The sequence below is a fragment of the Colletotrichum truncatum genome, assembly GCF_014235925.2.
Source record: "Colletotrichum truncatum strain CMES1059 chromosome Unknown Contig_0010, whole genome shotgun sequence".
Taxonomy (NCBI): Eukaryota; Fungi; Ascomycota; class Sordariomycetes; order Glomerellales; family Glomerellaceae; genus Colletotrichum; species Colletotrichum truncatum.
Window position 1 is genome coordinate 1,783,546 of NW_027222407.1, and position 19,655 is coordinate 1,803,200.

The 19,655-nt window shown below is 49.2% G+C and overlaps 6 protein-coding genes across 6 annotated transcripts; 4 read left to right on the plus strand and 2 right to left on the minus strand.

Annotated features, from left to right (window-relative positions):
* Positions 1–1,456: 1,456 nt before the first annotated feature.
* Positions 1,457–3,356, plus strand: CTRU02_213929 (FAD binding domain-containing protein; the record flags this gene model as incomplete). The annotated part of the gene is made up of 6 exons (XM_070206155.1): positions 1,457–1,552; positions 1,637–1,901; positions 1,959–2,122; positions 2,200–2,371; positions 2,468–2,780; positions 2,858–3,356. The coding sequence occupies 6 exons, from the start codon at positions 1,457–1,459 to the stop codon at positions 3,354–3,356; spliced, it is 1,509 nt and encodes a 502-aa protein (XP_070060187.1).
* A 2,691-nt stretch (positions 3,357–6,047) lies between these two features.
* CTRU02_213930 (uncharacterized protein) lies at positions 6,048–7,331 on the plus strand (the record flags this gene model as incomplete). The annotated part of the gene is made up of 2 exons (XM_036724485.1): positions 6,048–6,365; positions 6,441–7,331. The coding sequence occupies 2 exons, from the start codon at positions 6,048–6,050 to the stop codon at positions 7,329–7,331; spliced, it is 1,209 nt and encodes a 402-aa protein (XP_036583604.1).
* Positions 7,332–8,440: 1,109 nt separating this feature from the next.
* Positions 8,441–9,529, plus strand: CTRU02_213931 (1-aminocyclopropane-1-carboxylate deaminase; the record flags this gene model as incomplete). Its single annotated transcript, XM_036724486.1, has 2 exons — positions 8,441–8,622; positions 8,677–9,529. 2 exons carry the CDS (start codon positions 8,441–8,443, stop codon positions 9,527–9,529), a joined length of 1,035 nt encoding a protein of 344 aa, XP_036583605.1.
* A 2,450-nt stretch (positions 9,530–11,979) lies between these two features.
* Positions 11,980–12,582, plus strand: CTRU02_213932 (putative F-box domain-containing protein; the record flags this gene model as incomplete). Its single annotated transcript, XM_036724487.1, has 1 exon — positions 11,980–12,582. One exon carries the CDS (start codon positions 11,980–11,982, stop codon positions 12,580–12,582), a length of 603 nt encoding a protein of 200 aa, XP_036583606.1.
* A 1,925-nt stretch (positions 12,583–14,507) lies between these two features.
* On the minus strand, positions 14,508–15,578 carry CTRU02_213933 (heterokaryon incompatibility protein; the record flags this gene model as incomplete). The annotated part of the gene is made up of 1 exon (XM_036724488.2): positions 14,508–15,578. The coding sequence occupies one exon, from the start codon at positions 15,576–15,578 to the stop codon at positions 14,508–14,510; it is 1,071 nt and encodes a 356-aa protein (XP_036583607.2).
* Positions 15,579–16,194: 616 nt separating this feature from the next.
* CTRU02_213934 (C6 finger domain-containing protein) lies at positions 16,195–18,256 on the minus strand (the record flags this gene model as incomplete). The annotated part of the gene is made up of 2 exons (XM_036724489.1): positions 16,195–17,995; positions 18,207–18,256. 2 exons carry the CDS (start codon positions 18,254–18,256, stop codon positions 16,195–16,197), a joined length of 1,851 nt encoding a protein of 616 aa, XP_036583608.1.
* Between the last annotated feature and the right edge of the window lie 1,399 nt (positions 18,257–19,655).

Genomic DNA, 19,655 nt, shown 5'->3' on the forward strand with positions numbered 1-19,655 from the left:
ACTCTATCCGGATTTGTGTTAAGGTTTGTTCAAGTGCTTCCAGATCCTAAGGATTCAAACATTTCTAGCTGTCGAAACCCTGCAGACACGTTGCGAAAAAGGCCCGTGACAAACGATAGTTTGAGAGCGAAACCATTGGAGCCCAAAAAAATGTACTACATAGCATGGACGCTGCGTAAAACTTCTGCGGGGTACCATTGAAGCTTTGAGGAAGGAATGGACTGACCCTGCAAGAACTTACGAATCATGAGTTGGATGTTCTGCTCGGATCAATCCACAGGTCTCATTTGATGTCTGGCGGGAACTATCGAAAGACTGAGCTCAAGCTCCGCATGTCAGAATACTTGGCAAAGATTGGCACAGATGTGGTATCCACATGTCATCCGCTTTTAGATGAAAGGCTGCACCAACATCGCCGTCTAAGCGGCATGACCAATGATCTCTCTGTATGATCCGCGATCCGATCCGTGATCAGCAAACCTGATGGTGCCATTGAACATGATGAGCCAGGCAGAGCAAGCCCTGCATTGACAAAAAAGGAAGTTGAATGAAGTGGGGGTTTGATTGCAAATGATTTGATTCTAGGATGGACAGCGAAACAATAGGATACGATCCAGCTGAAGCAGGCAATACGAGACAATTCTTTCGCAGATCACTCAAACCTTTAAAAGATGATCATCCTTAAACGCTAGTTTTTCTTGGTAGTCATCTGAGAGCTAGAGTTTGCATTTGCGGGCCTGATCGAAAATACTGTCATGATTCGACATCTGAGCATCCCCTTATCATAGAAGCTACTTTTGTCTGATAGACCTCAGCACCATGTAATTGCTAAGCGTGCGTGGAATTTGCAGTGACAGTCTCTTCCAAGTTCATACGCTATTACCAGCGGCTTCCTTATGAAATAGGATCCAGTATATCTTGGAAAGTAAACCTCTCCCTTCGGAGGCTTGGAGTGAGACAACCTCCTTCGAACATCTTGAAGCAAGTCCACTCGCGTGGGTAGTCGACTCATTGAATTATTTGTATCAAGAGACTTTGGGTGCATGGCTCCACTAATACTACATGCTGAGGGAGAGACATGACTTTGACTGCTTGAGATTCATCAGCCAATTTATGCAAGGACCTCTTTCGGGCGTATTTTGAGGTTGCATGCGCGCCTTACACGCCACACTTTCGGGACTTTAGTAGAGCCATATGGAGACCACCTCGAACTAAGACATTTGAAAAGAGTAGACTGAGCATGATGCAGTAAACATAGTCCGTAAGTCGAGTACAAAAGACTTCTGACAGTCAACTCAACGCTGCTTGACGTCCGATATTCGGTACCTAGTTGCTGATTGTTCTACTCAATCAAGAATGCTAACTCTTGTCTAGCATTGTCTGTCTATTAAGCCCAGCAAACTTAATTCGATTCAAGTGCAAGCGCAGGAATCAGAGCGGTTTCAATCGAGCAACCATGAAGATGCCTACTAGTCCAACAATCCTTGTCCTCTTGCTCTCTTTAGCACTGGGCACTAATGCTGGTAACGCCCATGACCCAAAATGCATTTGTGTTAGCTCAACCCCCCTTCACTCTTGATTCTTCCCCAGACGTGGCACACGCTTACCGCTGTCCTCGTACTAACAGCCACAGTAGTGCTCTGCTCTTGCGAAAGATCCTGACCTGAGGGAGAAAGTCCTTTTTCCAAAAAGCATTCCTTACCTTGCCCGCCTGGACTCTTACTACTCCGCCAATGCGGCACAGGAACCCTGGTGCATGGTACTGCCAACCACCACGTCTGATGTGTCACGTGTAGCGGTGATAATTTCCAAGCACCAATGTCCATTCGGAATACGCAGCGGTGCGCATTCAGCTTTCAAGGGATCTAGTGGATGCGCTGAAGGCATCACCGTTGACTTAGGTAACACAACTTTTGACGAAGGTTAGAAGCATTTGCATTAACAGTTGGCTTCCTTAGGTTATATGAACACTACAACATACAATAAAACAAATGGTATTGCTTCCATTCAGCCTGGATCTAACTGGGAAATGGTCTTTTCCTCGCTTGCTCATCATGGGGTGACTGCTGTGGGAGGTCGAGCCTCAGTTGTTGGCGTAGGTGGATTTGTCACTGGTGGCGGTGTAAGTACACAGCTTTCCTTTGGGCAAATCAAGTCCTGGGACATGTGGAGATTCTTAGCTGATTTCACTTTCGATAGTACTCTTTTCATACCAATTCACACGGATTTGCGTGTGACTCAGTCGCCAATTTCGAAGTCGTGCTCGCCAACGGCACAATAACAAACGCTAATGCAAAAGATAACGCCGATCTCTGGAAAGCCCTGAAAGGTAGCTCCGGCAACCTAGGATTTGTGACCCGAATAGACCAGTGTAAGAAAGTTTAAACTTCTCATGTCCAGAGGCATTTGACCATGCTACTGGTGATCCCCTGCCTAGTAGTATGAATCATTGTTAATCTCAATTTAGATGTTGTTAACTCAACAGATATGTGGGGAGGTCTGGTCAGGTATAATCTTAGCCAAAGAGACAACGTCTTCAATGCCTATATCGATTTTGCCGACAACATGGCGAAGGACCTTGCGAGCCAGAACATTGTGGCAATGTCTTGGGGTAGTCAGGGGTATGGCCATAGTGCCATATTATCAAACATAGATGCCAAAGAAGCTCCTCCGGCTTTTGACAAGTACATGGCGATCCCTACATCTTCAAGCACGCTTCGCCTCGGAGCCGTCGCAGAGATAGTGCCGGAGTTCACTGGGCCAACCCCGCTTGGTCTTTAGTAAGTCCTCCCTCCTTTTAAACCCAAAGAGTTACCTCAAACTTAGTCGACTTACGTATAATTGTTATGGCTACTAGTGCCAACTGGATTGTAGGCCAGTTCAGAAATGATTTTCGTATGATGGATTTTATCGACAAGAAGCTTCAGCAGTACGGTACGATGATGGAGGAAGCGGCACCAAAGGCAAAATTTGATGTCCTTGTCCAATTGCAACCGTTCACCCAGTCAATGGTGGCCCACGGTCTTAGGAAAGGCGGGAATGTCCTGGGTCTCGAGCACGTGGTTGCTGATGGGCCTACAACCAACTGGCTCATCGTTCTGACCACTGATACCCTCGAAACCCAGAAAAAGATTCTTCCACTGGCGCTGCAATACCGCAAGGACATCAACGCACATGCTAAGAAGCTTGGAGTCTACAAAGAATGGACGTATCTCAACTATGCTTGGGCTGACCAGGATCCGATTGCTACTTATGGAGATGACAATATTGCGTTTCTCAAGCTTGTTGCAATGAAAGTTGACCCCGACGGTGTTTTTCAGAAGCGGAGGAAAACAGGATTTAAACTTCCAGTCTAAGCCGAGCAACTTAGCTAGTAAATGGGTGATAGCGAAGCTGTGTATGGGGTTTGGTCTAGATTGGGATATATTCAAATGCACTAGTACATGGCATTACAGTATTACTGACGGGGAACAACGCTTTCAGCCAGCCTAGGCGTAACTTCTCCACCTATCTCATTCCCTTGTCGACTGTCTAGAGGTTGAACTTCATTCACCTTTATCTCAAATGTTACTATTTGTGACTTCCCACGACATCGGCGCTGCAAATCTCGTTGACTTGAGTGTCAATCACCGCTTCTTTCCCAAACACCCGGGCACCTGAATCTTCAGTAAGCATAATAACCAGTTTAACGGCCTCCAGTGCAATGAATATGCCGTGCTTGTACTATTCATCAAACTCATCAAGAGGTGGGGGAGGAAAGAGGAAATGACAGGATAGAAAAGAGCGAATGATACAAGGAACCCAATAAAAGACGTAAAAAGTATAACTCATATGTTACATCATTGGCATCACTGTCATTCCAAATAATCAACATTAAACCACCGATAGTCGGCGCCCATTCAGCTGCTCAGCAGAGACTCACTCGCCAATTCGTACGATGCCAGTACCAAAGTTCCGAGCCTTCAGAGTGAAATAGATGTGATAACTCAGTAATAACTTAACTTTACGCTGCCGCAGGGAAAAGAAGTCGCAAACCATAACACCCATGATAGGTTCAAGGAATGCCTAGTTCCGAGTAGGGGCATCGTTGCCTTTCACAAGAGCAGCACAACAGCCAACCCAAGTGATGGTATCAACGCCGTCATCACAGTCAACAGTTGATCCGACCAACATGGCCAGCATAAAAATGGGACCATACACTTCATCGATGCCGTCGCATCTCGCGCAAACTGCTGTCATCCGTCTCTGTGGGCTGTTCTTGAGTATCCCTGAGAGGTTGACAGGTCACCGCAATTGCGCGTATCGGGGATTTACCGATGGTGGACTTGAATAGGCGGCAGTCTCATCGCTCAATTGTAAGAAGGTGCCGGGAGAACAGAAGGCGATATAATCATGGGCCCGTCAGCGACCGTGAAAAAAAAGTCTTGGGGGATTGAGAACGCCATTTTCTTATGATGTCCAAGCGGCCGAGCTGCAGTGTTCCCGCGGCGTAACAATAAAATCAACAGATTCGCTGAGGCTATTGTTGGTAAAGTCATTGGTTGTGAGTCTGCGAAAGTTCTCCTCAGGGGGAAGATTGTAGGCGTAAAGAGGGTGACACGGCTGGGCCACGCGTATGGTGAGGTGGTATCGCCGGTACATCTACAAGCAACAATGGTTTAGGAAAGCAGGGGATTCCGTTGAAGAATTAGAATACCCTTGGAAAGAAAGTGAATGTAGAGGGCAAGGAAGAGGTAAAGTCATCTGTCAGCCTGGTTCAGGCTCAGGATAAAATTCCAAATATTGCTATCGTACGGATCCTTGCGGGTACCCCGGGTTTAGTTTGCGATTAGTTTGCGATGCTCAAAACGGCGAGGCTACCTGCCTATAACTGTATTGTCACCGCCTTTTTGTTGTGGTTATTGGTCTCATAGCCTTTGAAAAATCGACATTTACTGTCCGCAGTATTGAATTTGATGGATTGAAGAGATTTGGCATGGATGACCTGGACTATATGCCACTCTGAAAGTTCAAAAAGCCTCCAAGTGTAACTGATGAGTGTCAGCTAGTCGCATGAAATACCAATTCATACACTCGAACGCGGGGAGGAAGATTCTTTTAGCTCTTGCGGAAAACAGGCATTTTAACGCCCAGAAAACCATCAATGAGTCGCTTCAGTGGTGATCAGATCCTCATCGACCCGTCATTTCGGGGTAACAGCATCTTGGCTAATTGTGCCAAAGCCTCGAGAAATGGCTCAAGTCCATCTATGAGAAATGAGGAGCTGCGGCAATCTAAGAACGAGTTGAGAATGTAATTCATGCCGCTAATACTTACTCGGCAGGTATGAAGCTCAGGAAAGATTCTTCGGCTGGCGGCGGAACCATGTACTGCTTTCCACGCCGTTAAAGAACAGACAGGCATTGAGGACGTCAACTTGCAGTGTTCTTACTGGGGTGGGATAACGCAACTAGACTAGTCCCATGAGATGGTGTGCCGAAGACACCCTACAATCGGAGCATTTAAACCGCCACGTTGCGAACGTGTCCTACCAGTCGGTTAACAAATTACTACGGGTACAGGCGGAGATTTCAGACATGGGGGAACTGCAAGCGACGAAGAAACAGATGGTACGATTTGAGAGATTTTTCTTTTTGGAATAGCACTGTAAAGCTTAAGAAGACCCCGGCTCCGTCTACCGTAACCACGGAGCACGACATCGGCGCTGCGGGGCATCCCGATCGGCGAACCCCACACCCATATTGTCTCGCGTCATCGGACGAGCTTCGCGATATGGGTCCCTGAGCACGCCATCTGTTGCGTCGAGCTCGACAACCTCTCGAGCCCCTCGAACCCTCCATCCCAATGGACTGGTTGCCGGTGATAAAGAGCGCAAGGCCCCCTTGCGGCGTCAGAGTTTCTGGCGAGTGAGGGGTAGATCATTGCTCTCTTTTCTTCCGTGTTCCCTTTCTCCAAATCCTTCAAAATCAATCATTGAGCACCGTCTTCTTTTCCCCTCATTGTAGTTCTTAAACACACATTTGATACCCAAAAACTCTGTGTTAGCCATGGCACCGGGTATTCTCATTGACGAGCCTGCCCAGGCTCCTGTCACGCCCTGGAAGGGCAAGAATGACGATGCTCCCCGCGACATCTTCCCCGATGGCATTAGAACCTCGGGACAGCACAACCCCCTCTACGATACCCTGCGACCGTATGAGGAGTTCCCCAAGGAGATTACAGGCCGAACGGTCTGGCAAAAAGAGGAGTTTGAGAACCACCCCGAGAAGTGGACGCACCGCTTCACCCCCGAAGAGGTCGAAGAGCTTGGCCGCACATCTGATGCTTTTATCGCCAGTGGTACCCCGCTGACGGGCATCTCCAAGGTATGTCAACTACGGTGCCCAGTAACGCCAATTGACCTGTATTTCCATCGACGATACTAACTCTCCTCCTTGCAGAGCAACTTTCCTCTCCCTACATTGGGCAAGGCGCTTACCGATCTCCGCGAGGATCTCCTCAACGGCAAGGGCTTCATTCTCTTCAAGGGGTTCCCTGCACAAGAATGGGGCCCTCACAAGACAGCCGTCGGATACATGGGCCTCGGTACATACCTTGGCTACTTTGTCTCTCAGAACGGCCGCGGCCACGTGCTGGGACATGTTAAGGACGTCGGCGATGACCCGACTCAGATTGACAAGGTGCGAATCTACCGCACCACGGCTCGGCAATTTTTCCACGCCGACGACGGCGACCTTGTCGGCCTTCTCTGCGTTCACCGCGCTGCCGAGGGTGGCGAGAGTGATCTCGTCAGCATCCACGCCGTCTGGAACGAGCTGCAGCGCTCTCACCCAGAGGTTGCCGAGCTGTTGACCAAGCCCGTGTGGTACTTCGACCGCAAGGGTGAGGTGTCTGAAGGTCAAGAAGAGTGGACGAAGCAGCCCGTGTTCTACATCGAGAACGGTGGACAGCAGCGCGTGTACTGCAAGTGGGATCCGTACTATGTGCGCTCGCTCACGCGGTTCTCCGACAAGGGCATTATCCCGCCGCTGAGCGAGGAGCAACTGCATGCTCTCAAGACTCTTGAGGACACTTGCCAGAAGCTTGCGTTGCACATGATTTTGGAGGTTGGCGACATCCAGTTCCTAAGCAATGCGCACTTGCTGCATGCCCGAACGGCGTACAGGGACTACCCTCCCCCTGCGCCCAGACGCCACTTGCTTCGTCTGTGGCTGTCGACGCCCGAGACGGAGGGCGGATGGGCTTTGCCGTTCCCCGACAGCAAGGAGAAGAAGCGCGGTGGCATCCAGGTCAACAACACTCCTCCTCGCGCGCCGCTTGACGCCGAGTAAACGAACCCTGACGGGATCTACTGTTTGGAAACTCTGCTTGTATAAACTACATGGATGTTATTAGCTCCATGCATTTGTTCGCAGCGAAAATTGATTACGAAGAAACGCACACATCGCAGTCATCTCACAATCCTGTGTTGATGAGATGGAACACCGGGAGGAAAAGGATTCAAAGGGGAATAAAACATATGTCTTGTCGTTTCGTTCATTGCCATTTGCGTGTGGAGGATAGGGAGAAAAGAAAATAGTCACACTGCAAAGTATAAATGAATAAAAAAAGTAAAATTGCTCATGAACCAAAAGAAAAGTCTCAAACCATTATGAAATGAGAATAATCACGTTCGAAGTCCTTACAGAACTAAAGCTGATTCCGACCTCCGGGAAGTGAGCGGATTCCGTGCCCCGGGCAAGTCCTCCGATCTCGTTAGTTCGGCGAAGTTGCCCGCCAATTTCCCGCGGGAAACCCAGTTTCCCGGCTTCTCCGTAGGGTTGCCCGAAATCGCGTGGTTTTCCGGTCGCGCCATCGCGGGGTCGTTGCTGGCTGGAACAGTGAACACCCCGCGTATGATGTGACCGAATTAGCGACTGCGGGGCACCTGTCTTCCCTGAGAGGAGGGGGAGGGGTTCCCTGAGACACAGTAAAACGCGAAGATGGAGGGGCAAAGGCCTCAGTAATGAGAATGACGTTCAGTGACATCAAGCAAATCTGCCATCTCGCTGTGTATAAGTCTTGGGCAACAAAACAGCTCCTGTCATATTTCAAGCTAACTTTCTATCTATTAAAATCTCAAAAAAATCTGTGAACCGTTCAGTAAACATCATTTTTAGCAACAGTCGTTACCTCGTCGATAGGACATTGATCATAGCCTCCACAATCCCGCCTCTTCCCGTTGCAGATAACGGTGGACCATTACTATCCACCCGCCCGCGTTTACCCCTCGAGTCAGCTTATTAGTCTTGGCTTCGACTTTCCGACGTCGCTGTCCTCAAGGTATCGCCATCGTGTTATTAAAGACGGCATCTGTTCGCCATTGATTCCCTCAGATGGTCTTCTACAGTCCCTTCTTTCTTCCTTAGATACCCCTTTCTGCATAACAACCATCATCAAAATGTCTCTCCTCCCAGAGCCTTTCGCTAGCATCCCGAGGGAATCCTTCCTCTTCGGCCCCTCTCCCATTGAGCCCCTCCCCCGCATATCCGCTGCTTTGGGTGGTAAGGTCAATGTTTATGCGAAGCGTGAGGACTGCAACTCTGGTCTAGCCTACGGCGGTAACAAGACCCGCAAGCTTGAGTAAGTCCATGGTATTCTTTAAGTTTCCTGGGGCTTGTATACTGACAACATCAGATATCTTGCTTCTGATGCTCTCGCCCAAGGTTGCGATACCCTCGTCAGCATCGGTGGTGTCCAATCCAACCACACCCGTCAGGTGACGGCTGTCGCCGCCAAGCTCGGCCTCAAGGCCGCCCTTGTGCAGGAGAAGTGGGTTGACTGGGAGGACCCTGTCTACGACAAGGTCGGCAACCTCCAGCTGTCCCGCCTCATGGGTGCCGATGTCCGTCTGGACCCCTCCAAGTTCGGTATTGAGCACAAGAACACCCTCGCCTCTCTCAAGGAAGAGCTCCAGGCCGCCGGCCGCAAGCCGTACTACATCCCTGCCGGTGCCTCCGACCACCCTCTTGGCGGTCTTGGTTTTGCCCGCTGGGCATTCGAGGTCGAGGCTCAGGAGAAGGAGCTGGGCGTCTTCTTTGACACCATCATCGTCTGCGCCGTTACCGGATCCACCATGGCTGGTATGGTCGCCGGCTTCAAGCTCGCGGAGAAGAATGGCTCGCGCAAGCGCAAGGTTATCGGTATCGATGCCTCTGCCACAGTAAAGCAGACTTTCGACCAGGTGCTGCGCATCGCGAAGAACACTGGTGTCAAGATCGGTCTTGAGGAGGGTGACATCACTGAGGCGGACATTATCCTGGATGACCGCTTCCACGGCGGCATCTACGGTGTTCCCGACCAGGTTACCATTGACGCCATCAAGTTTGGCGCCAGCACCGAGGGCTTCATCACGGACCCCGTCTACGAGGGAAAGAGTCTGGCGGGCATGATGGCCCTGATTAAGAACGAGGAGATCCCCGCAGGGAGCAATGTCTTGTATGCCCATCTGGGTGGCCAGCTGGCGCTGAACGCCTACTCCGGCATGTAAATTTTGACGCTTTAACGAATTAAATACCCCTGAAGCTTTGTTGATTGTTGGATCATACAATACCTTGATGACTCGCTGTGTGGTGATGCCGTCCCAGTGGGCCTAAATACGTATTGATGCTCTTGGGTTGCAAAATGTAATTGTCGTTGTTGCTGAAGGATTGTCGACGGCGTAAATCGCGTCCTGGACTGTCCATTTTTGTGACAGGAATAAACTCATCTCATGATAAGGGGGAACGCTCTCAGGTATCTCATCGACTGCGGCATGGCAACTGGTGCATAGCCTAAGGGGTACGAACCATCAAGCATGGGTGCTGTAACTTTCACTCGAATAGCGAGCATTATGTTATTTAGTATCTGGAGAAAGTTGGGTCTTAAAATGGAATGGTTCGTATCTGTTGCCATGCCGCAGTCGATAGGATACCGGAGGCCAGCATGTTGTCATTAACCAAGTAACTTGAGCCTATGATCAGAGAGAGATTGCTTTTGTGTTCTCGATGATTCTCTCGGCCCATGCAAACAACTGCGGCACAATTTTCAGCTCAAGCTCTTCATCTGTCACTATGGCGTTTAAAACGATCGGCTTTTATCACATTTGGGTACTACCGTAAGCCAATTCAAATACCTACGACTGCCCCAGCAATCTCAAAGATAACTTTGCTTAGGCGTAACGATTAGGCATCAGCATATAATAAGTATACCGAACCCGATGATACAACACCTGCCATGAACAGGTTTCAAGCATTTACAATCAAGGAGGAAATCTAGAGAATGACGCGGGTTGATCATTGATATTACGTATAGCCAAGAAGAAGATCAATGTTGAATACAGTACCTATTAAAGACATTCTCAAGTTAAGCTATCTTGGTGCATACCGTTATATTCAAAATAAGTTCAGTATTGGTTACAGTCCTGCTCTCGACAAAGCCAACACGAAGATTACCTGGCTGTAATAGTGTCAAATTAGTGAAGCGCCTCGTGGTTCAGGTCCAGACAACACACCCAATCAGCTTTACGACCCTAGTGAAAATATGCCCAGCTCTTTGTATTCAGAACATTGAGCTTCCCCCAGATTTCCTCCCCTGTCCCATCCTTCCTGTTGCCTCAACTCAGCCTACCCCGCCTACGTAGCTGACCTACCACAGCACGCCGATCGTGTCTTAAACAAGTAGCCAAATGGCCGGGGCCACTGAGGCCGGGGCCACTGAGGCCGGGCGGTATCTTCTGTATGCCTCTTTTCTTCTCTTTCTCGGTCTATTTATCAACAGCATGGCTAGGCTTACCTCCTAAAATCGAAATTGAAATGAACGAGAGGCAGAATCACCATGGTAGTTGCTATTGATTGTGATATGAGTAGCAAGCTTACATAGACTTCTTAGGGGGAAGACTAATAACAATACTGTTATTGGCGGCAATTATTTTTCTCGTTTTACTTTGCCCTTCTCTCAGAGCAGGCCCAAAATTTGATGCATCGGGCATCGTGTTACGTACTTGGATGCTTACCCATGGTGAATCAAACTAAGTAAGCCTTCCTTTTCAACAAGAGGTCCAACGAGCAGACGCCTGTCCAAGCCACTCTGAGATGAGGTTACACTAAGCAAGGGCACCATACGCAATCACTTTGCCGGGTCCGGAAGTCGTTGTCTCAGAAGAAGGTACTGTACAAGTTGCCGATCCTTCATAGCCACCCCCAGTACCGTTGCGGTGTCGTAGATAAAAACAGTTAGCGTCTTACTTCCAACCACTCACCGTCCCGTATGTAATGTGGCTGTATCTGACATGTTGAGCTGGAATTCCAATCGTCTTTTTGAAATCTCACGATAATAAAATCACTAGGCTTAGCCCTGCTTCGCGTAAACTCATGTGGTACATATTGGCCGTGTGTGTGGCAATTTGCACTTGGCAGAAGGCAGGCTCAGACGTCGGCTTACACACGTGATGGGTACGTGTTTAAACCATCGTGACTGTCATTGGGTCGACTATGTTGGGCTCCTCATCGTGTTTCTGCCCTGCCTTACTTCCATGAGAGACATGATGCGGGGTAAAGGATTTCGGTGAGAAGAGGTATGAGACGGAAAGATATCGTGAGTGGGTTAAATAGCAGCCTGCCTCTCCATCCCATTTGAGCGATAGTAATTCAACAAGCCTGTCATCCAAGACATCCTCGCAACACGTGCTTTGTTTCCCTTAGAGCAAGCACATGTACCTGCGGTAAACGAGACCACTTCATATACCTGAGAACACTGCTTACAGTCAAATACTATTGATTGTGGTTCAAAGTTTTGTTCTCCAAAGAAAATTCACAGAATCTAGTGACGGACAATCAATCGGTAGCTCATCCTCAAAAAGTCGAATAGCACCACTACCAAAACATCGTTATACGAGTTGCGGGCCCAGGCGACACCAATACCCTGTTACGTTTCCTACCTCCATATTCGCATTGAGCAGGCATGGATTCTCCAGATACTGGTATCCATCTTGGATGTCAATGCCAAAATCTTCCCACGCAGTCTCAACTGAGGATTACCGATCTTCCTCCGGAAATCCACCACTACATCGTAGATTTCTTGGATCGGATCGACAGTACGTGCTTTGGTTTGACCAACCGACACTTCTTTGCGATTCACCAACGCAGACATGGCTCTGTTCCACTTTCCACGGGACGAGACAAATTGAATGATATCGAATGGGTATGGGGACTTGCGACGGCAACGATTGACAAAGAATCGGGCCTCACGAGCTTCGAAGCAGATAACAGAGCAAACGTTGACCAAAAGTCAGCATCAGCTGGGGAACCTACAACTCCCAATAAGCCTTACTGTCGGATATGTAACTTCCTACGGTGCGAGCTTCATAGGCACTTGAATGAATGGATACCGCGAAACCTTGAGTACTGCTCGGTCTCTCAAAGACTTGGGCCACCAGCATTAAAAGATGCAGCTGACTATTGCCACAGACGTTCTCCCAGGGACCCGCGAAGATGTGGCAGGCATCATCCGAGAGTCCCTGCGGAAACATCAACCTGTCAGCTGATGGCAACGAAGGACGGTTGAACGAACGGTGCCAACATCCACGCACTCGCATAGAGTTATAGTTCCGGTAGAAGCTTATTATCCTGTCCTATCTTGCTTAGGCTGTGTAGCATCGACTATGATTAAAAGTCAGCTCCTAAAAATCAAAACTGGGCTACATCTTCAATCCAACTACCCCGGACATGTGTTGCATGAAACCTGCAGTCAGAGTGGGAAAGGAGATTACACGAGGCAACCGACCTGCGGTGTGTAGTCTCATGTTAGTCAAGATACCTAATTGCAAGAAAAGAAGAAAAAAAAAACTACAAAAAGATACGCTTGTCAACCGCTGACGGGAATTGAGCCCGACGTGGGGGTCGAACCCACAACCTTGAGATTAAGAGTCTCACGCTCTACCGATTGAGCTAGCCGGGCGGCTGAAGCGGTGCCATTGGCTGATGGGTGCTTGATTCTGAATTCTTTTGTTTCGTGGGAAACCTGGCAGTCAGTGGAGCTCTTTTGTTGTGGGTCATTGTGTTGTGGGCTTCAGTTTGGGGAGTGGGAATGTGCTCATGAAAATAAATGCTAGCGGAACAGAAAGACACAGCGTCTACAGCGCTTCGCCTAAGAACAGCCTGAAATAACAGAACAATCGGAGTGTGTTGATAAACCTAGGAGAAAAGTAAAACGGAGAGAAGATAAGAAAAATTTTACATGTATCAGAAGGGCACACTACTTTGGAAATCTACCTATTTCGCAACCTTATTTCCCCAAGCATCTTCTGCAAAACAAAGAAAACTCTTCAGTAAAAATTGAGTATACTGACAGTCTACTTTTGTTGAGTTTGGATTACCCAAGAATAAATTCTTTCCACTCTGGTCCAGGCCCATACCCGTCCTCGAGCGCCGTGTTGTTGATCCAGCCAAGCCCTCTCCTTTCGGCAACTGGGCCGTTACATTCAAGAAGCATCACAAAGTATTTTGTGCTATCGTGCGAGGAATCACCGTAACTAATTATCATCCAGGCCTCTGAAAGTAACGCAAACTCAAATGGGCCCTCGGATTCAAACATGGACGTTTCTTCCAATGCGTCTAGATGAGCTTCACCAATGACGTTCCCATGCCGGGCCAAAATCGACACCTCTCCTTCAAAGATGTTCTTCATTCGGATTTTAAAGTTTAAGGATAGAGTCCAGAACTGTAGGAACGGGTAATCCAAGCTTGGAAGCTGATATGGGAGATCCTCAGTAGGGTATGTTCGTGATACTAAAAGGCCAGCTAGCAAACCATTTGGCGGTTTAAACGGACGTCGCTTCCTGTATCCTGGGATACTATGATCTCCGATGGGGAAGGAGTCGTTTGCCGAGGGATCCCAAATGGGATTGACGACACCTGAGGGGCTTCTCTTGTACCATATGATCCATGTACTATCCGCCAACCATCTGTTAAGATCCCCAAATTGTAGCATTTCGCGACGTTGAATCAAGATTCCGCCTCTCCAGCCGGTCCACGAGTAGCTTGGAAATCCCCGCCGCCGGCGGAGCATCTGGTCTATTCCAGTGAACACCATGAAGGCGTCAAATGCTGCAGTTGGAATACCCTGGAAGAAAATGCATCTGGCTTTCGTAGATACTCTTCGAATTATACCGGACATTGCACGAAGGATGTCGCTTTGGTCTGTGAGACCTCTTTGGGTGTAGTAGAGAAGCATATTTGCGAAGTCCTCTACTGGTTGGTCCAAGCTTGCCGCAAGAGGGAGCATAGATGACCAGATCTCATTGTCCAACGCAAGTTTGCCCGGCCGAGGTTTATGGTCGGTGAGGTGCTCAGCGTACACGTCCTCTCTGCAGCGGAAGAACACTTTGTTGTCTACGAAGTATACGGCACGTCGAGCAAGTAGTTGTTCTTGGAAGCTTCCGTAAAGGGGTCAGTTAGTCAGAGCACATTTTGTTTGTTGGGTTTCACTTCTTACGTCCATGCCCTTGTGGAGTGAACAGAGCATTTTAGCAGTCGATCCAATGGAACGTAGACTCCGAGGTATAAGCCCTCCAAAATGCGAGATGAAGTGTTCACTTTTGGCCGACTTCCTTCCTGGACACCTGGTAAGCCGGCATTGGCATTGTGTCCAGAGGCCGCTATGATGGTCAACCAAGACCTCTCATAAATTTGGTCCATGACATTAACGCCGAGACTCAGGTCTTTCGGCTCATTCTGCACAAGACAGATTGCATCAACCCAGAGATACCGTGCGCCGAGCTTGCGCACCAATTCGATCGCGTCTTTAATGGTTCGGGGAAGAGCACTCCATGCTGCCTTGATTCCACCCCGCCGCAGAAGCTGCGGTCTATTGACGGTGGATAGCCTGACGCTGGGAACTTCTCCCCACACATAGCTTAGTGCAACATACTGTGGAACTGTTCGTAACTCCACCAGACACTCATTTGCGACATCGATAAGTCGCAAGACGGGTAGTCCTGGGAAGGTTTTCGAAAACTCGAGCGGTGGGACGTAGCAGCTTTCCTTGTGAGAAGTTGTGCAAACCGATATCCATTTCAAGAGGCGGTTGACGTCGAAGACAGGATTGATTGCGTGCTTGAGGTAGATGTAGTGAGCGTCTGCGGCTGAGGATGGTTTGGTCTCAACCTGACAGATCCAGTTCTGTAAAGCCCCGGCGTCAATGGCAAAAGCATTACGCCCACCAGGGCCATTGTTGTAGTGCCAGGTGATTTCGACGTCTTCTTGCAACATCAGCATCTTTGCGGTTCCAGCTGTATCTGTTTGATATAAACTGTCGTATGCCCGGGTCACAATCTTGCAAAAAGGACAGGGCCTGAACTGAACTCTTGCGCCATGCCCCAGCGACCAGCGGTTGACTTTTTCAGTGACTCTGAGGCCCTCCTCTGCTTTTTCTCGCGCCGCAGGGGTGAATGGAATTTGGCGGCAGTATTGACATAGTGGCTCTAAAGGCAGGGCTGAGGAGCTTTGGGAGCGCTGAGATGGCTTTCCCGCGCCCTTACTGTATGTCTGGTCATTTTGCATGGTCAGGTAAGACAAGGACGCCGGGTAGGGCCTTTGCAGTCCTAAGACAGCTTGAGCAGAGAAAAAACGCGGGGTGATGAGAAGCAGCTGACAGGCATCGGTAAGCCGCATCAGTCTTCGGCTTCTATCACGTGGTGTTATCCAATCCACGATAACAGAAAAAGCGGGTGCTTAATCGGTCACCTTATGCAAGGTGTAGTAATATCCGCACAGAATGACCAACACATGGGTATATTGAAATAACGGATTGGTTTCAAGTGTGGAACAGGTGGAAAGCAGTTGATAACTACAACTCCGATAATAAGCTCAGCTTGATTTAAGCCTACTTCCCCAGATGTCGTTCTATCTATTACCTAATCGAGGGGGTTGGATGGCATCAAGAATGCCGTGAAAAGTCAAATATCTTCCATGTGAAGGGAAAAGTCTAGGTAGACTTGAAAACTTAAGGAACCACAACAGCACCAGCGAGTGGCTTACCAAACAACATGGCATCAAATACTGATGTACAAACCACTTGCACATTACTGTAGGCATATTTCACCAGTTAATTTCCGCAATCGTTCAAGCAAAGGGTTGCGAAAGAGTGGTTGGCCGGATAATTTACTGGTGACTATATTTATGGTGCAGAAGCAACATCCTTGGCCACCCACCTAGCCAGCTCATCTAACTCATAACTGCCACACTGCAGAAGTAGCCGTTGGTTATAAGGCACCTGAATCCTCTTCGAGCCCCCTGTTTCGTCTGCAACTGCGAGATCTGCAAACCGGTGATCCGTAGTATAGTCTTTGATCCGCATCTCTTCCGCTGGCAACGAAAACAAATGAGCGTTTTCCCGGTTTATCTCTTCAATCTTGGCGTTATGTTCCCTTTCTATTGTTCGTTTTCCTACAAGGTGCAGATTCCTCAGTGTAATAGGCTCGTTGCGCGCTGTTGCGAGCCCCCAGACGATCATCCAGGCCTGATACCGGATATCAAGCCATCGGCATTTGGTTACAACGAACTCCAGAAGAGGAAGGTAGCTCATTTTGAAGTTGAATCTGTACTCTGCCGATTCGGCTGGAATCTCCAAACAGCTTTGGTATATCTCCTGTGCAAGGGCCGTAATACGTCTGAAACTGTCCTTGAAGCAGTCATATACTGATTCATCATGTGACCGGCAGATGCTGACGCATATCTTTGCAGTCAAATACTTCATCTCAGTCTCTGCACACACGATGCCAGTGTGTGATGGTAGAGGCTGGTCGGTGCCGTGCCTTGGCTCCCTAATAAATACCGTAAATGCAGCGTGCCACTTGTCGAAAGCGTTGCAGATCGCAGTCTGCTGTTCGTCCATGACTGGCCCCTTTGAAGCCAGTCGCGAATCTGTCCTCGATTCGGGGCCTGCCGTGCGTATATACCTAATGGCGTCTAGTATAATGGCATCCATTGCGCTCTGCGGCCTGTAGATGCTACTGTCCTTGTTGAATGGCCCCAGGTTATACCTAGGAGCGCCGCCATGAGTCAAGTCGAGGGAGGGAAACCCTGGTCTGTCATAGAAGCATAATTGAATTATACTTAGGCGATGAAATTGGGGGAGAACATTGATGACTGTAGAGGTGGCGAGCTCTTTATAGTCTACGTTGTTCAAAACGTCGATTCCCGAGGCAAGCTGTTCCATTGCCGCCTGAAGGCCATGCCGTAAGAACTCCACAGTAATGAAGAGAAGGCAGCCAGAAAGAGTAATGTTCACCTCGTTGTGCACTCTAGGGTCGGAATCACTATCATACTCATGTTGCTGAGGAGAGGCCACAGGATTTGTTAGCCCAGAGCACGACCCTGATGGGTTTATCTCCGGATTGGGTGTTATTGATAACCGGCTTGTTGAAGAAAGACTTGCTGGGGACGAGCTGGCCGGCGAGTTGATAACATTGGGATGGCCTAGATGGTGGCTGCTTCTCTTTGTTAGGTCACCCACTGGTTGACTGTCCACGCCCTCTTTCTGCTTGCGGGTGTTCCCTTCAAGAACACTCATGACTCTGGTGTAAGGATCAATGGCGTACCCAGTGTTCCCATCCTCCAAGGCATCATCTGAACATCCAGGCATGAGCGTGGCAATGGCGGCCATTGCTTGCCGAAAGGCGGGTTCGGTCCTGCCCATACGCGGCATTATATCGGTCCAGAACTGGCCCTCTAGATGCCCTGGCATCATCGGCGCAACCTCGCGTCGAAAGTGCTCCATGACTTTCTCCTCATCCATGTCCCCGTCCCATGCGGCCGATACATGTGCCAACGCAGCATTCAACCGCGTGGTCCTTGAGCGGGCCCGGGCAAGAGCGCGGTTACTGGGAACGACGACAGCATACCCATCACACTTTCGCCCGGTGCTCGTGCAACGGACGCATGCTGGTTTCGCCTCATCACATTTCACTTTACGTGATCTACCGTAAGGTTTTCAAGTCAGTATGAGATGATCAGGTAGAGATGTCTTTCCGTTTGGCCAGTGATTCCATGAAAGCCCGCCGTTGGAGCTCGGAGCCGGATCAGACCGCCCGGATCGCGTAGACACTTCAGGCTTTTGGGCTAAAGCCAAACAAATCTGTGTGATGCGCGGCGACAACATCAGATCATGGGGAATGAGAAAACACTTACTTGCATGTTAGACAACCGGTTCGGACCTTGGGTTGGCCCTTTCTTGTCATTGTAGCTCGAATCCGGGTTCATAGAGAAGAGATAGGTACGAAATAGGCCGCCCTCGATCACAGCTAGCCCTTAGGTACCTCTACCCGCAAGTCCAAGGCCACGTTCACCACTACCTGCAAAATAGCAGTAGTCCAGTGGTGCAGGCACAAATGTGCAAGGGGGAGATAAAAAAAAAACCCTCCCCCCAAAAAAAAGTCCGAGGCGACCTATCGAGAGGCTCTGATGATCTAGAAAAGACTTGTTTCAAGTTTGGAGGGGCAGAATCAGCCGGCCGAGAGATTGTCAGCGACCGAGGCTGTGGGAATTTGGTGCCTCAATAGTTTTGCGCCAAACGGTGTGCGGTGGTATCACTTCCGCCTCCCTGCGTCACGGTTTGGTTCTTAATTTGGGGGCCGCCGCACCAAGCCGTTCTCGCTGAATCAAATATTATCTCCCCTGTGCATGTCATGTCACCTGAGAACCTTGGTTCTGTGTTCAATCCAACATGGCGCTAATTTTGGTCACCACGACTTGGCGTTGGGGCCGGGGATGTTGCTGAGAGTGGTCCACCAGTTTGGCTGCTGGTGGCCGTATGGGGAAAATATGCTGCAGGAGACCTCGTTCCTAGCTCTCTTGGGTTATTATGGTGCTGACTGGGCAAAATACTGTGCCTGTTGGCGGCCAGCGCGGGTCAAATCAGGTCATCGAAACGTCAAAGAGCCTAACTGTTAGGGCTCGGATATTGACAAGACGGACGAACTTAGTGTCAGGATTCTAGACCCTGCCATGTCAGCTCAGCTGTGCCAATAGCGGACCAATAGGAACGTGAAGATTGAGACCTCGGAACGAGATGAGTTCGGGAAAAGCTCGCATTTTGCGTGCCCGTCCTCACTGCCGAAAAACATGGCTTCAGAGAATATGGGTCCGTTAGCAACGAAGGACGTATTGGCACGTGTCAGCGTGGTCCCTTCAAGTAGACAAGCTTGCCTAGAATGGCTTCTGTGGCTGGTTCGTAATTGAAGGGAATCGACAAGTGGATCAAGTGTTACTGACGAAAACTGTCTGACGCATTTTATTGGCCTGCGGCTGATCCTATCATCTCCCGTCTACGACGTACGCCTTACAAAGGACAGGGATTACTAGGAGGATTTTCAATGTTTTGATGGCCATTGGTACTCATCCCAATAATCGATACCAGCCCCTTCCATCTTGCATATTCTGGTGTGCGATTTGAAGATTTAAAGATGGTGAAACCCTCAATTATCGAACGATTGGGAAATCATACCGCTGTTCCATGGTGGTGGCTTTGTTAACTAACTGAATGCCGAGCGAGGATTCACCCGCAACTACCTTAGTATATTCTGCCCAGGCAGTCGAATGGGTAGTCCGTGTGGCAAGAGAACAATGCATCTGAGGAGT